Consider the following 17,253-nt stretch of genomic DNA (forward strand, 5'->3'; position numbering starts at 1 on the left):
ACACCAGATTATCAGCCAGTTATATATACAAGAGCCGTAGCAGTATCAAAGGAAAAGAAAAAGTTGTTTGGGGGCTTTTTCCTGGCTATACCAAGTTTCTCTTTTCAATTGTGACCCCGTGATATTGTTTTATTTCATTTTCAGCCTGTGAGACAGGTTTAACTTGTCCTTAGCTGTATTGCGTTACAGTGGTGTTTCCCCCTTATTCCCACAATGTCTAAAGGCAATGTCATGTAAAATCTGTTAAGATCTGAGCATTGAAACAGACATAGGAGAAGAATTGGCAATGGGGACATGACAGAATAGCTTTCCATTGATTTAAGGGTGGGCAAAAAACAATTAATATTGAAACAGTTGTTTGCCTCTACGTGCCACAGTATTGATCTGGGTCACCACTTCCTTCTGCGGATCTGCCTGCTTGCCCACCTCCCCGTGTCTGCCTCTCTTTCTATTGCTTCCCCAATATATAATTACATGATGAATATTTTACTTTTTTTCCCCCCTGTAGCAGTAACTAGTTTACCAGAGAATTCAGTAGAAACCATTTAGAAGTATAAAGCTTATTCAGAACAGCATTTAGTTTGTAACATATACCTTCATATATTCAGATATGAATGCAGGAATTTACTCATTAAAACATATTAAAATATTCTTCAAGTTTTTGACCTATATCAAACTTACTTGGCAGCAGCATCTTTCCTCAACTGATCATGCTTCATTAGAAGGTTTTTCCTATCTTGAAAAGCTTTTCTAACTTTGTATCCTTTGTAAACTGCCTGAATTTTGACAGCTGCAATATCTTGAATGGCAGCTATAGATAATGCACCGTGTTCCAACATGAACTGAATTACTTCGTGATGACCTCCCAGCAGAGCAAAATCAAGTGGTGTATATCTAAAAAATAACAGAATATTGTTACAAATAGCAAAGAAATAATCAATATTTAATGAATTCAGTATCCACTAACTTACATTAACTCAGCCTTCCATCTGTCAGAGGTCAATTAAATGAGGATCTAGGTTGTTAGGGGCAATATGCTGACATTGTAACTTCTCAGAGTGCTGTAAAGCACTATGGAGTCGTATATAAGTTTAAGTGCTATTGCTATTAATTCATTACAGTTAATGTTATTTAACTATAAATTTAAATTAAGTGTACGTTTGTTAAACTGGATCTACATCCTGTCAGTTAAAGAATGCCATTTTCTAGGGCTCAGAAAGCATTTTTATTGTGCTGGAATTATATCCCTCCAGAGATTATAAGGGGCTCCCATCTTTATATCCTCCAGAAAAACTATTGAAGATCTGATTTTCCCAGGCTTCAAGGACAGTATGATTGTGAATCCATGTTTTGCCCTCTTTTTTAGGTCTTATTTTGAATAGTTTGCTCTTCTTGTCACTTATGATTCCATAATTTTGAATATATATTGCTGAAAAGGTTTTTTCAGTCCCTTATATGATCAGGTTAATAAAATGCAATATATGAGGCCTAATACTATATCAAAAAATATTTTATTCGAAGAATCTTATTATTACTTGTAAGAAATTAATATATTAGTATATATTTATGTTTGTCATAATTAATTTTACCTAATATAACCACTTGGGGACTTAATATTGATTCTATAATAGAAAAGCTGTTATCATGGCAAAAATTCAACCACCAACAAAATAGGAATATATTTGCGAAGACATTACATAGGACAAAATGTTAGTCAATATCAGACTTTATTTAAAGACCGGAGATGAAATTAGATGTTGCTAATACCTAGGCAGCCCCAATAATGGATAACAAAAATAAAAATAACTGAATAATTACAAAGACAGAGGTTTGTGGAAAATTAGGAAAAGGAAGCTGCCATCTAATAAAACAAGTATCTCCTCCCTACATTTTTAAAAAGCCATTTTAATTTTTTTGTTACCAAACAAAATTATTATACTGTAGTTGCATTTGGATATGCCTTGTAACCTTTCCATTTTAAGGTGCCTATTTAAATTTTGCATAAAATAAACCAAAATTAAATAATTATTTATTAGTTGAGATGAGGGAGGTAGTAGTTCTGGCCATCTCCCAAAAGGTGATCATAAGGGCAATGGGGCTGAGGCAGTAAGTGGGTTCTATGCATGAAATGTGGAGAAACTGCAGTTTTGATAACTATTGACTTTTACAGCCCTGATCTGGCCTGAGAAGTGATTAAATCTGGCCTTTGGGGCCAGCCTGGAAATAGCAAAGGACCAGCCTGCAGTGCCTCTGCTAGTGAAAGAAATGGGGTGCGGTGGCCACAGCCTGTTTTTGACCTGGATGGCCTCCTGCAGCTATTGCTGGCCAAAACAGGGCCTCCCCATGCACCCCCCCATGTCCAATTTTGGCTGGCAGAGTGCTGCCAGAGGCTGTCCAGGCTGAAAATGGGCCACATATGATCCCCCGTTGCCCATTTTTGGCCGTGCATGCCCCCCTGCAACCCATTTTGGCTGGCAAAGTACTGCAGGAGGCATCCATCCCCTCTCCCTCCCCCACCGGCCCATGGAGAACTACAGTGCTGATCCGATCCTCAAAGAAATCCAGTTTGACACCCCTGATGTAGAGCTAACAATACCCATGAAATAATAAAGGTAAACAACGTATTGCTTTAACTCAGGGGTAGGGAAATTTGGCTCTTTTATCACTTATGGACTTCAACTCCCAGAATTCCTGAGTGAGCCATAAAAGGTTCCCCATCCCTGGCCTACTGGTTTTTCAGTTGTGGGGGAAATCAATTTTTGACTTGAATGGGACTGTTTAATATACAAATGTAGGACATAGTAGGCCAGGGATGGGGAAACTTTTATTACTCACTCAGGAATTCTGGAAGTTGAAGTCCATAAGTGATAAAAGAGCCAAGTTTCCCTGCTCTAACTAAAAAAAAAAACAACATTGGAGAAAGTATGTTTTGAATATTTTAAAAAAAGAATTGGCACAACAGAAAAGCATTTACTTTTTAGAATGGAGTTCCTATAAAACTGCTCTTGGTTCTATAATTTTCAAAAGCAATTAAGTTAAAAAATAATAAAAAGTTAAAAATGGCCATCTTGGTTTTTAAACACCAATTAATCAGATATATTATCCTAATATTAGCATTACTAAGATTTGTATATCCAACCTGAATCCTTCCAGATGTTTGGGTCTATAGGTTCCAATCAGCATCATATAAGTAGCAATGAGGGTATTTTTTATTCAAAGTATTTCATATTATTTCCTGTCAAAATAGTTATGTCATGTTTATGTACATATCCAGCATGCAGTATTGAAAGGGCACTTATGTAAGAAGAATAGCTCGGTGGTAAGTTCATGGCAGAGGTAAATTTCAAGCTAGTGGCTTTCTGACTTATCCTTCGTCAACTTATGCAGCAGGATCGATCTAACAATCTGATCAGAAGAAATCCCAGAAAGACAACAAATATATTATTTAATAAATAGTACCTTTCTTCATTATTTTCCATATGATTGGGAAAGGCACCGAATCCTAACAACAGCTTTATAGCATCAAGGTACCCATTGTTACACAACCAATGCAATGCTGTCCTTCCCTATGGTCAATAAAACAAAAACATGTAAAAAATAATTTATATTGCCAAATTTCAGTTGAAACACAAAAATCACCAGACTATATTCATTCTTTATATTATTTTGAACACATAGTGCAGAAAATAATAAAGTAAAAACAACTCACAGTAATGATAAATTATGAATGCTAATTTTAAAAATATTTTTATAATTTCCTCTGAATGGAGAAAGTAAGGGGAAATAAGGGAAAACAGAGGAAAATATCTAATATCTAATTAGATATTTAATATCTAATTGTGTGCTTCGTTATGTTCTGCCCAGATTTGGAACATGGGAGAACTATGGTAAACTGAAAACGATCTGCAAAACTGCAGCAATGATGAAGTGACTAGCTCCTTGGAATGTCCCCAGATAAAGAGTTTCTACTTAATGTATTCATCTATTTCTTACAAGTTAAGTTACATTCTCTATCTCTTTTCCTTGGACTTTCTCCAATCTCTATGGTAAATATAGCTCTTTGTCAGAGCAGCTGCAGAGATTCTTGGCATGTTTATGCTCTACTGAATTGTAGTTCTGACTTTACCTTTCCAAAAAATAAAGCTATATTTCTATGTTTCAAGCAGACCTGCCATTTATACTTGCAGGAAGATTGCAGTATTGCGAATGAAGATAGGCTATACATAACCAAGAAGCTCAATAGAATTGTACTCCCAAAATCATCACTTTCTCCTTGCAGGGAAGTCAATATTTCTTTCAGACCTGAAGGTTTATATTTGGAGTATTCAATGTAAAAAGCAGTATTTTCTAATTTTCCTTTCCATAAACAATAACGTTTTGGTTTTATTTACTGTATTAAAAAGAAAAGTTACATGTGGCTTGGGGTCTTGCCAGCATCCTGCCATCAAAAATTAGGAGGTGGAGACATGAGGGACAAAAGGGCAATAAACATATAGAAATATGATGGGAAATGGCAGTTGGATGAAGACCAGAGGGGTGCAGAACCAGTTTGGGCAGGTCTTCAAGGCCACATACCCTGAGAATGGAATGTGGGTTGTCCCAAACATCTCAGTGATTCTCAAAAGGCCTATGTAGCTCTCCATTGGCTTAAGGCAAGCTGGTCAAGAGGGAAGGGCTGCGATGAGTGGAAAAATTGTAACTTTTCGCTTGGGAATCTTAGTTCTAGCCTGATTTTACGTAACCAGCAATCTTTAGTAAAACAACCTATCATTTCACCCATCTTCAACTCTGAACAAAAGAAAAAATAATTATAAGATTTAGAAATTAAAGAATTTGAAACAATAGCAATCAATTAACTAATATTTTGATCTAAAAAGGTTATACACAGATTAAAGGCCAGATAAATGTAGAAATTGGCTTCTACTATAAGATTAGGGATTAATTATAAAAAATAAGTAGATTTTTGTAATAAACAGACTTAATTTAGCTATTTCGGCTATTGTAAGATAAGTGATATTTTTGAAGTTAGACACTAGAGGAGCTAAAGATATTAAGTAAAAGGGAAAAATACAATCTTGTTCTTGATATCAGTTAATATGGGAACTTGCAAAATAACAAAAAATATTATAGCACTGGAAATATTAAAGGAGATATTTGAAGAATGGAGCCAGAAATTAATAAGTATAATATCACACTTCAGCAGATGATGTCTGCTTCTATGATGGATTATGTCTAAAAAAATATTAATGGAATGAGAGATTTGGAACAAATTTTATCTAACAGAGATAAGACAGAGAAAATACCAAAAGTGGAACTACAAATTACAGACCAAAACTTTAAGATAATTAATTAGCCTTATTGATTGAATAATATCAAAGAATTCTTATCTAGCCCTCACATTTCTTCTCCTCACTCATTCTCAGCTTCTCCAAGGCATTTCTCTTTTTCTCCAACTAATATAGAAAACAGCAAGGGGAGTTCATTTGGATCAAGTGCATGGTACATGCATAAGGGTAGAAAGTTAACAGAATTGGTCTTTAACATTTTCTCCCTTTTAAGGTCATGATCTAGGCGGGAGACAGGAGAATATATGTACGGTTTATATTAGGAGGCAGCCTATTTGCTCCAATTAATGTTTTTTGCCCTATACACATACATTTGACTTGGGTGAGAACAACATTGAATGCATAGGGTTAAATCTCCCTACCTCTTCATGCCAGAGTTCTTATTTGGACAAGACCAACAACACTTGCAATTTCTCTTGGAAAAAGTATTAAATTTAATGAATGGAAAATTGTTTTCTCGTGTAAATTCCCCAAGCATGATAAGTATACATAACACACAGTTTTTACTCTATGAATTTCTAATGGAATTTGGTGCTAAAGCTTAGATGAAGCTTGATATCCAACCAATGTATTCCAACAGTAATGTGTGAACTCCTGAACTATTATAATAAATAATACAGTAAAACAACACATACCTCTTTGTCTTGAATATTTGGATCTGCATTGTTTTCCAAAAGTACCACCATACAATTAATATAGCCTCCATAAGCAGCACACTGCAATGGAGTTCTACCTGCATAATCCTGTACATTAGGATTGATTTTATTTTCTATCAATATTTGGCAAACATCAGGGTTTCCTCCTAGAGCTGCCCAATGTAAGGGAGAGTGGCCGTCTTGATCAACTAAATCAACTCTTGCTCCTCCTGCAATAATAGCATATGTTAATCCATGGACTCTGTCTCAGATATTTATTAACAAACTAAAAAAGTATATGCTGAGGCTATGCATACATCCTTCCAACTTCCTTATTCAAAGTGTCAAGGTCCCATTTTCAAAGGCTTGTCATGGCAGTTTTGAGGTGTTTTTAGATTGCCAATGAATTACTGACAGTCCCAACGGAAGTATATTTTGTGCATGCACACCAAAGACAAAAACACATCTGTAATTGTGATGACCCGGAGCATGGCACAAAGGCAACACAGTCTACATTTATTTTTCCTTCACTGTTGTTCCCTTGAATCTAGTGAATTAATTAGTTGATAATAAAGGCACAATGATATTACAATCTGAGATCAGAAAAAAGCCAGTTTGGCAAACTACAGGGCCTTTATTACACTTCCCATATAGAACTGCTATATTAAGCTTGGGTGTAAAAAACCCTTTTCTAAAATGGTAAAGTTAATGACATAATTTAACTAGTGACTTGCCATTTAGGAAGTTACATTCAATTTTCTATTGGGATTTGTGATCAGAGTAGTCTCATTTTTATATTTAAATGTTCCTTTCTCTGATTATTTTCTTAGCCTGAGTATATTCTAAGACATATCCAAAATCTGCAGAGGGTTGCATAATAAAGTTTTCCAAAAACTGTTTAGTATTATGAAGATTGATAGCAAAAATAGATTATGTCATTAAGTTTTAAACCAGTCAGCTAAAAATTTGGCAGTCTAAAAATTCCATCCATGTTCCAAATGATTACATTTCAATTTATAATAAAGATTCTAACCCAAATTACACAGAATATTTATAATACTGAAAACCAAAGTTTGCTCCTATTTCTGAAAAGTCTATTTCCTTTTACAAAGTTAATAACCCTTATGCCATACATACAATTCTTTTCAAAGGACCTCTTAAATGCATCTGAAATATTTTAGAAAAGGGTTAGTTAAAATATTGTTTTTTTCCATTATCTGTCATAAACTAATCCTTCATAATGTTGACTATCATTAATCTTTGCTCAATTCAAAAGCTAAAAACAGCCATATGTTTATAAGAAATGTTGGCAGCTGACCTTTAATGAGCGTCTGTATCACCTCCTTATGTCCCATTTCACAAGCACGGAAAAGAGGAGTGTGTTTCATTACATCAGCAGAATCTACCTGGGCATAATGTTTTAGAAGCAATTGCACAGTGCTAACATGGCCAGAAAGGGCAGCAGCATGTAATGCTGAAAAATGCCAAAGAGAATGCAGTTATTAAATGATATTTAATTAAAGTAGTGAACATAACAAAACATAAACCGTCAGACATTAAGATGAAGGATTGGTATTTATGTGCAGATGTGCTGTATATCACTCTCATTTATTTGTTTTGTCATTGTCTCAGGCTTGTTCCATTCAGTTGCATCTTATTATTTACATCTATATATATTAATAAATTTATATAAACTGAACACATGTATGCAGGATCTCTGGTATAAATCTAGATCAAACGAAATCTGATACCATCAACGAAATAAGCAATTTTGTTAAAGAATAATGAAAATAAATTCAAACAATGGAAAATCAAATCCCATATCCATCAAACATTAAAATAAAGATATGAAAAACTAAGGAGTATTTTTTAAAAAAAAAAACTTCAGTTCTTCCAGCAGGTGGCAGCAACACCTAGTAAATCTTGACTCATCTTGAAAAAATAAACAGTTTTGGATCTGGTCAATATTTGGAATGCACGCCACTAGAAAATCCCAAGGTTATAGAGAGAGACTGGGAACTTGAAAACAAATCACAGAAGAAAGTAATGGGAAACTGTTTCCCTAATTTTGCTCAGAGCCAATGTGCCACACCATTAATAACTTTGTTACAGGGTAACAATGAGTATCTCTGGGTAAAAATTGAATTAAGTGAGAATAAATTGCTTAAGAAGTCCATGTATGAAAAGGAGAGAAAGGGTCAGACCAAATGGGTGATGAATTAAATGGATTGAATATAAAATTGAAAGACCACTAGGTTAGGATGGTTTAGTCGACCAGAAAGAATAAGTACAGTATTAAATTAAGGAAGGAAGAGATGACTAAGAGAGATAAAGTTGTGATAGGGTGGAATTGATGAGTTACTCAAAAAGAGGGAAAAGGTGCAAAATGTATACTTTACATTTATTAATTGGTTAATAATAATTTATTAATTGACGGTGTCCATTTTAATGCAAGCTCAACTTACAATAAAGACTTTAATGATTCAAGCTCAACGATTCAAGACTTTTCAGACACTCCCACCTAATTCCTGCCAATAAATAGCTAAAAGTTTTTGAGAACTCAGCATGGTAAGATGAAACTTTAATAGATACTTGATCATACTGTATTTATGGAAAAGATCAGCTACTACAGAACATATAGGAATCCAATAAAGGAAATAATCATCCATGTATATGGGGACGGATGGATGGATTGATAGATATTTCAGCTTAATGTTTTAAATATCTACCATTTTCTGGTAGCAGATGTTTCAGCTTTTTCCCCCTAGCCTGGAGAGTAGAAAGCATCTACCCTTTTTGTTTATATAATGGTTTTGTGTGGCCTGAGACTTTCAGCTTGCCAACTTGTCAGCTTTAGTTCTTTTAAGAGGCTAGAATGATGTGCAATTATAGAAAGATATCATGAATGGTATTGATATAAATTAGATTTAATTAATTTTTTAATTTTCTCTTTTTAATTCTTTCACACATTATTAGTATTTTTTTTTGCATTTAGTATAATACTGCTTAACTCTGAAAGAAATAGCATGATGCATAATGTTATGCTCAATGCTTCCCAAGCTTTTTCTTACATTATTCAGAACAACTTATGAGAAAGTCTGTTTAATCAAATATAAACAAAACACTTTAAGTCAATTTAAACTTACTTAAATTGTTGTGATTGGGTAATAGGTTTGTGTATTATAAAAATCACTTTTCCCATTTTTTTCTACCCAGGTAATTTACCTAGATTTGGGACGCATTAATGTATGCTAATTAAACAAGAAGGATTTAGGAAAGAAAAGGTTGACACTTTAATTTGACATACAGCAATTAATTTTCCTTATCAGAGCTGTGATCCTGGTATATGGTAACACTATATTAGTGAAATACAGAGCTAGGAAAGAGTATTAAATGAGGGATGGTGAAGTCATAAATTCTTTGTGTGATTCTTAAATAAGTTGTTCTCTAGAAAGGGAGAAAAAATTAAAGAAAACAGTGTACAAATATTCTGGACACCGAATATGTCCAGAATGATTTAAATGTTACACATGATGCAAATGATTTAAAATGTTGCACATTCCTGGAAGTGACATTCTTCCAACCAGAGACTTGGATGTTCCTCCCGCCCCCCACTCCTCGGGACCCCCCCGCCCGAAAGAAGGATGGATATACCGTATACTGGTTGGGCAGATCTGGGGGCCTTTACTCTCTTCTCTCCCACCCCTCAAGCCTCTTAAGAAGTTCCCTGGTCCACGCCCAACTGCCGTTTCCAAGAAGGCTTAATGGAGTTTTCTCCTTCAAGGAGGGGTTGCGTGCTGAGTTGCTGCTGCTGCTGCTGCTGCTGCAAGGGCCTGGGCCTGAGCATTGCCCCAAAGAAACCTCTGGCTCATCTCCTTGGGGTGAGGGGAGGCCGAGATAGAGCTGGGTGAAATAAAGGAAGGACACAAGAAATGTCCACAACTACTGTTTGTGAGCTGGGAAGCATGAGAGTGTAAAGAAGGATGAATGTTCTCTTTTCCACAAAAGAGGGAGAGATTGAAAGATGAGAGCATGAGTGGCCTGAGTGTGTGTTGATGTGTGTATGCTGTCCTCTTCAAAATCGCTCTGGAGGCACTTAGGCCTGCTGTCCTGGGTCCTGTTTTTGTGTTTGTATTTTTCCTAACTGTGTTTTTTTTTTAAAAAATAAAGAATAGCTCCAAAAAAAAACAAGATTGTAAAAGGCATATATTCCCAGAGAATTTGTTGGTGTACTTAAAATCCCTATTAAGTATATTTGATAAATGCTAAGATGCTAAGCTAATGACTTAACAGAGACAAAAATGAGCAATTGCTTACAATACATAAACACAAACTTCATTCCTTGGATTCTCTACTCATGCATGATGAGTCTTTGTAAAATTAATAAATTTAAAATATATATAATGAAACAAACAATTGAATAAACTAATTTAAGATGTAAAACTTAATAATAAGAACAATAGTCTCAGAGCCTTGATACTCTATAGCAACTATTCTGTTCTTTCAAATTAATTTCAAAATACTAGTTATACTAGGGCTGTCAAACTCACGGCCCATGGGACAGATGCATCAAGTGCGAGCCACACCCATGCCCAGTTTAGCAAACAGGAAAAAAGTCCTGATACGTCATGTGACACTGCCATGATGACGTGAGATTGACACCCCTGATTTACATTATATTCCTTAGGAAACAACTGCACAAACTATTATCTTTCCCTCTCCAATAAATTGAGAAACTAGTATGTGTAAGTTATGTTTGTAAATCGTAAGTATAAATCATACACACATACACGCACAAACAGTTTTTACCTGTACCACCATATTTATCTGCCATGTTGATATCGGTGACCAGTTTCAGTTTTAACATTGTCTGGATGACATCATCACTACCTTTGCCAGCTGCCCACATAAAAGAAGTTCTTCCCTCAAGATCTGAGTCATCTTTCACAGAAGGATGTTTAAAAAATTCTTCTACAGTTTCCTACAATAGAAATATTCACTGACTGTGGTTGGTTTTGAAATTACTCTGTAATATGATTGCATATTAAAATTATAAATTATACACACATACATACATATACATACATATACATATACATACACACACACACACACACACACACACACACACACTACTATAATTAGAATTATCTTAAGTTTTTCCAATTTTTACTTTTTTTCATCCATATAGGTAGTCTTTGATTTACCATTCCTTCAGTGACTGTTCAAAATTATGATGGTGCTGAACAAAAGGACTATATGCAAAATAAAATTTCTCTTCTAAAAAAACTAAAAATAATGTTACCCAAACTGGTGATTAGGAAAAAGCAAAGGGAATAAAAAAATATGCTAAATATTCAGTCAGTCTCAAAATGGAGAGGGTAGATAAAATGCATTTGGAAGTCGTACTTGTCAGATTGCATCCTGTATTTATATACTGTAAATCTTTGACTTTGAAGAAGATATGCTATCGTGCAGTTCAGCTGTAGACGTGAAGGTGGTTCTGCAGCCCCAGTCTGAAACCATAGTTTCTAGTTTAATGGGACACTGGAAATCCATTGTTATAGTAACTGTGACTTTGCATTACATTTTCTATCAGTTTTTTTGTGGTGCCTGTCTTCAAAGCCAGTGGAGAATTCATAGCATAAGGTTTGACAATGAGTTCTATATGCACTCACAGCTTCTAATTCTCTTAACTGGATGTCACAGTGGTTCTTTCACAGTGTCTCTTGGGAAAATTAATTGCCCACCCCTGCTACTGAGCAACAGGTGATGCATATGTTGGTCATCCATTCTAATGACATGTCTCACCCACCTTATCTGGGCTCTGATAATCAGGGATTCAATGTGGATGGACTTTGCATTATCCAAGATCCCCAGACTGAAGAGAGTCTTGTCAATGAATCCAAGAATGGAGCAAAGAATACTCATATGAATTTTTTTCCAGTTTTTAATGTGCCTTTGGTATAGAATTTATGAATACACGGTAGAAGGCGAAAGATATCAGAGGTGTAGAGGTAGTAGAATGCAGGGCAGCACAGAGGCAGGTGGCAGAATATAAGGCCAAAAGGGCAGAGATGGAGGAGAAAGATGGGTGGCAGAGTTGAAATGGAGGTGAAGGTGGTGTGGTATGACATGGCAGGAGATGTGTGAGATCCTGACTTAACAACTGCTGAAATGGCTATTAATCATTGCAATCACGTGATGTTTTGCCTAACAACCACATTCCTTACTGATAGAAACTCTGGTCCCAAATAGTCATTAAATGAGGACTACCTGTAGTACCAATGTAGTATACAGACAGTGAAAACAACTTTTTCCAAGCATCAGTCAAGGGATTACATATGTATGAACCAAGTTGCAAGATCAGACTGATGTATAAAATGTTTCTTCAGATCCAGAACTATAAAGATTTTAATCAACTTCAAAATGATCATTACATGGACACTAGATTCCCCCCCCCCCATATAAAACAAGCAGCTTTCTAGCATTTGAGAAGCTTTTTCTAATCTTATCTGGAGAGGATAGGGATAATTATTCTATCTTTGAGTTACTGCTCTTCTTTAAGTTTGTGGTAAATATTTTGTAAGAAGCAGTAATGGATTTTGGAGGGGCTATGGATATGCTTTTTCATTATCTGACACTCTTTTTGATTTCATACAGTATTAATAAATACATGTTATTGATTAGACATTTAAGTTCATCAGTTAAATAGTAATACTTAGTATTTATTGAATATTATTTATTTATTCAAAACATTTCAGAATTAATCCTGGAACTGTGGCTTATTCCTAGAACTGCAGACTTTTAACATCTGATTTCTCATATAACATTAATTAAAAAGAGTTAGATAGTTTAAGATAACTGCTTTATTTCATAGTTCTAAATATCTTCTTGTACATTGAATTTATCAAAACATAGGGCAGACCTTAAGAACTTAGTATCCCTGCCTTTTTCTTTTTCAGTTAGGTAAATCTTGGATCCAAACAAAATCTACAGTTTTCAATATAGAACGAATCACAAGTATATTGTTCTTATTAATGTAATTATTCAGAATGTTGTTACTTGCAAATGTTTACTTTTAACTTTAAATTTTCTCTTCTAACTTAGGATGAGGAAAGAAATGATAACTATCAAAGTCCATTCTTATAGATGAGTACCTGGCAAACCTCATGTGTATTTCATTGTGTGTGAATTTCATTCTACAAAAAGCCATTTGAGATGGTGCTCAATTATGCCTTGACATTTAGATATCTAAAATTGGCCATGGACTTTGTCTTGGTTTATTATGCAATGAGGAATGATTTTCCTAAAAGAGCTACAATCATGGTTATTCTGTGTGAAGTTAGGGGAATAAAGACAGTTCTACATCTTTATCCAAGCATCTGTGAGCAACACTAGCCATAAATCTGATTGAGATGTTAAATGATATTAACATTCACAGAAAGCCCTCTGACAGATTTAGGTCTGAGAATATCCAAGGATTACAGGTTTTCTGAAGTTTCAAAAAAGGTGCTCATAGACTTATTGTACTCTTCATCAATGTACAATGGAAATAATCCATTATTAAGTGTTAGTTTAAAATTACCAATATAAGATTCACTTGATAGTCATTAAGCCCAGGCATGAGCACTGATAGCTTATAAATCAGTTTACCCCAAAATCAATTGCACAGGTTCTAGAAACATCACGTAAGCAAGTCTGATTAAAAATATGTACTGATTTACTGAAGAAATAAATCAATGGGTCTCTTTACAAATTTGTTTTATCAACTATACCTAAGAATTTCTATAGGAAAGGTAAAATATTACATTTAACTCCTCTTTTGAGAATACATTTTGATTTCCTAGTCCAGGGGTGTCAAACTCGCAGTGTCATGGTGGTGTCACGTAACATTTCCCCCTTTGCTAAACAAGGCATGGCCAGCACATGATGCATCTATAGCCCACAGGCCATGAGTTTGATAGCCCTGTCCTAGTCTATAACTGTAATCTGAAGATTTTTGAAAGACTTCCTTACCATAAGAAAGATAACTATAATTCTTGACCATTTTATGAGGACAATGATTATGATTAGATAAGAGATTACAGCTGTCACAAGTAAACAGAAACTATCATTCTCTGTCCCTTTCACTTTTATTCTTTTTTTAAAAAAAATAATTAAACAATTGTTCTTATATACAAAATCATTTTCATTCATTACAATGCTTTTGTGATGGTATACATACTTTTACATAAATCTTAACTATCTATACACTTGTCTATGTTGCTTAATCTATCTTTATCCACTATATCTTTTACCTTATTGTCTTATTGTCTTCTTCTCTATTCAACTTGTATCTATTATTTAGCCAATCATACAGTACATTCCACATCAAATAATAATCCGTTTCCTCTCTTTCCTTTATCTCCATGGTCAACTTATCCATTTCGGCACACTACATTTCTTATCACATTTTCCTCTGGTGGCATGCTATCATTTGTGCATAAGTAATTTTTGCTGCTGTTAATAAATGTAGGTGCTATAGAAATTTAAACAATGGTATTCTTGTTGACAAAAGCTGGGCATATAGCAATAGAACTTAGACTTATATACTGCTTTATAGTGCTTTACAGCCCTCTCTAAGCGATTTTACAAAATCAGCATATATATAACCTTTAGGACAGAGTTTGCAAATAGAATTATCCACATATTTCAATTTCAAGATCTGTCATCTTAGGCACTTGCAAAAAGAAGTATAATGCAATAAATATAATTTTGTGATACTTTATCTAAGAATCTGCACGATGAAATGAAGCTCTTCAGTAGTATACTATTGTTTCAACCTGGCTAAGTAACTGCAAGAGGAACCTAGGAATCCTAATGGCCAACCATTTAAATATGAGCCAGTAGTGTGTGGCAGTCTCCAAAAGAGCCAATGCAGTCTTAGGCTACATTAATACAATGTGTGCACAATTATTAGGTAGGTGATTATGTTGAGAGATCATCATTTTTATGCATATTTTCCATTTCTAAACTGTATAAACTTGAATGTTTATTGGATATAAGCATATCAGATGATGTGTATTTGTGTAATGAGGGAGGTGTGGCCTAAGGAAATCAACATCCTATATCAAGGTGTGCATAATTATTAGGCAACACCTTTTCCTTACCAAAATGGGCCAAAAAAGAGATTTAACTGAAAAGTCAAAAATTGTAAAAGGTCTTTCAGACTAGCACATGCATTTTAATACTCCGCTGTGTGGCTAGCCAGTAAAGTCCTTAAAGATGAAATAATAATGACATGACCCCCTTCCTAACCCGACCTAAACCCTATCGAGAACTTGTAGGTTCTTCTTAAATGGGATATTTACAGTAAAGAAAACAGTATACCTCTCTGAACAGTGTCTGGAAGGCTGTGGTTGCTGCTGCACAAAAAGGTTGATCATCAACTTGTTTAACAATTGTGCACAGTGTAGAAAAATAGAATCAAGATCCTCTAAAATGTTAGTACTGCTTTATAATGACTTGGTAAGGTCATACTTGGAATATTGTATCTAGTTTTGGTCACCATAATATTAAAAAATGTTGAGACTCTAGAAAGAGTGCAAAGAAGAACAACAAAGAAGATTAAGGGATTGGCGACTAAAATATATGAAGAAGGTTGCAGGAATTGGGTAAGGCTAGTCCAGAGAAAAGTAGGATTGGGGGTGACATCGGGGGTGGGTTTCTACAAGTTCACACCTATTTGCTAGAACCAGTTGTTAACATTCTAAGCAGTTCGGAGAACCAGTTGTTAGAAGAAATTACTGGCCTAATCCTGTAAGAAAAGCAGGAAGGAAACATTCTGGTGTTGCTTACAGAAAGTGCCTCTCCATTAACTCTTATTACATTCTTGGCAGGACTAGACTTCCTGTCTCTAGAACTTCTCTGGAGTTTTTTTTTTCCTCCTTTGCTGGTAATTTGCTTGTGTGGAGTGACCATTCAAAGTTACAATGGCACTGAAAAAAAGTGACTTATGACCATTTTTCACGCTTATGACTGTTGCAGCATCCCCACAGTCATGAGAGGCCAGGCGAGGAGATGTGTGCCTCGATGTGAGTGATGATGAGTTGTTCACACCCACATGACCACCAAGCCATGACCACCAACCAAGCCACACTCACAGAACCAGTTGTTAAAAATTTGAATCCCACCCCTGGGTGACATGATAGCAATGTTCTAATATTTGAGGGACTGCCACAAAGATGAGGGGTAAACTGTTCTCCAAAGCACCTGAAGCAATGTATGGAAACTTATCAAGGAGGGAAGCAACCTAGAATTAAGAAGAAAATTTCTGACAGTGAGAACAATTAATCAGCAGAATGGTTTGCCTCCAGAAGTTGTGGGTACTCCATCACTGGAGGTTTCTAAGAAGAGACTAGACAGCCATTTGTCTGAAATGGTTTAGGGTCTCTTGCTTGGAAGGATGGTTGAACAGAGGACCTCTGGCATCGCTTCCAATTCTATTGTTCTGTTCTGTTATTCTTTCTCTGATCATGGGTATCTCTACTATCAAATCCAAAGAAATCCTGGAATGGTATAGGATCTCTGGCCACAGGCAGGGGGTTGACCTAGAAGATCTCCAAAGTTACTTCGAACCCTCTGATTCTATATTCTAAGTTTTTTTATATCATGACTTTTATTGTTTTATCAAGATATAATTTCATCTTAACTTACATAACTTAACTTAAACTTCACTTTCAGACCAATAATATTCCAAAGAATGTTCTAAATATATCAAGAAGGAAAAGATAGGTTGTCTCAGAAATTTTTCTAATAAAAAAACATTGGAACAAATGAAATGATGATGGCAAATACTATTTTTAACTTTAAAAAATAATGTTTCTTCACAACCTTTAATATGGAAAAACACAGTCTTAATAACTAGACTGATTTAAAAGATTCAGTGTTATTCAGGATGACCTTTTCAAATAAACCATTTATCTCACTTACAGAAAAGTTACTTTGTGCTGCATAATGTAAAGGTGTTGCCCCTTGACTATCGGAAAGGATTGTTCCGACTTTGTTTCTTTCTAAAAGAACATGGACAATCTGTGCATGACCTAAAAAACAAAAGCAGAAAAAGCACATATTAGTTTATGAATATATAGGTAGTCTTCGACTTATTATACTAATCGAGCACAAAATTTCCATTGCTAAGCAACACACTTGTTAAGTTAGTTTTGTCCCATTTTTATGGCCTCTCTAGCCACATTTATTAAGTAAATCACTACAATTGTTAAGATAGTAAC

General features: G+C 34.9%; 1 protein-coding gene across 8 annotated transcripts in view; it reads right to left on the reverse strand.

Annotated features, from left to right (window-relative positions):
* Positions 1-17,253, reverse strand: part of INVS (inversin) — a 112,038-nt gene that overhangs the window by 18,585 nt on the left and 76,200 nt on the right. For all 8 annotated transcript variants that reach the window (XR_015740223.1, XM_087916999.1, XM_026702345.2 and 5 more), the window contains 6 exons: positions 16,955-17,064; positions 10,790-10,961; positions 7,299-7,454; positions 5,981-6,210; positions 3,460-3,566; positions 682-894 (listed from right to left, as the gene is read on the reverse strand). Coding sequence is in view for 7 of the 8 variants with exons in the window: in XM_087916999.1 (XP_087773125.1) it covers positions 682-894; positions 3,460-3,566; positions 5,981-6,210; positions 7,299-7,454; positions 10,790-10,961; positions 16,955-17,064 (988 nt within the window). In the remaining variant the exon portion in view is untranslated. The remainder of the gene's footprint in view (positions 1-681; positions 895-3,459; positions 3,567-5,980; positions 6,211-7,298; positions 7,455-10,789; positions 10,962-16,954; positions 17,065-17,253) is intronic.

The sequence above is a fragment of the Pseudonaja textilis genome, chromosome Z, assembly GCF_049901715.1.
Source record: "Pseudonaja textilis isolate UNSWEBS1 chromosome Z, rPseTex1.2, whole genome shotgun sequence".
Lineage (NCBI taxonomy): Eukaryota > Metazoa > Chordata > Lepidosauria > Squamata > Elapidae > Pseudonaja > Pseudonaja textilis.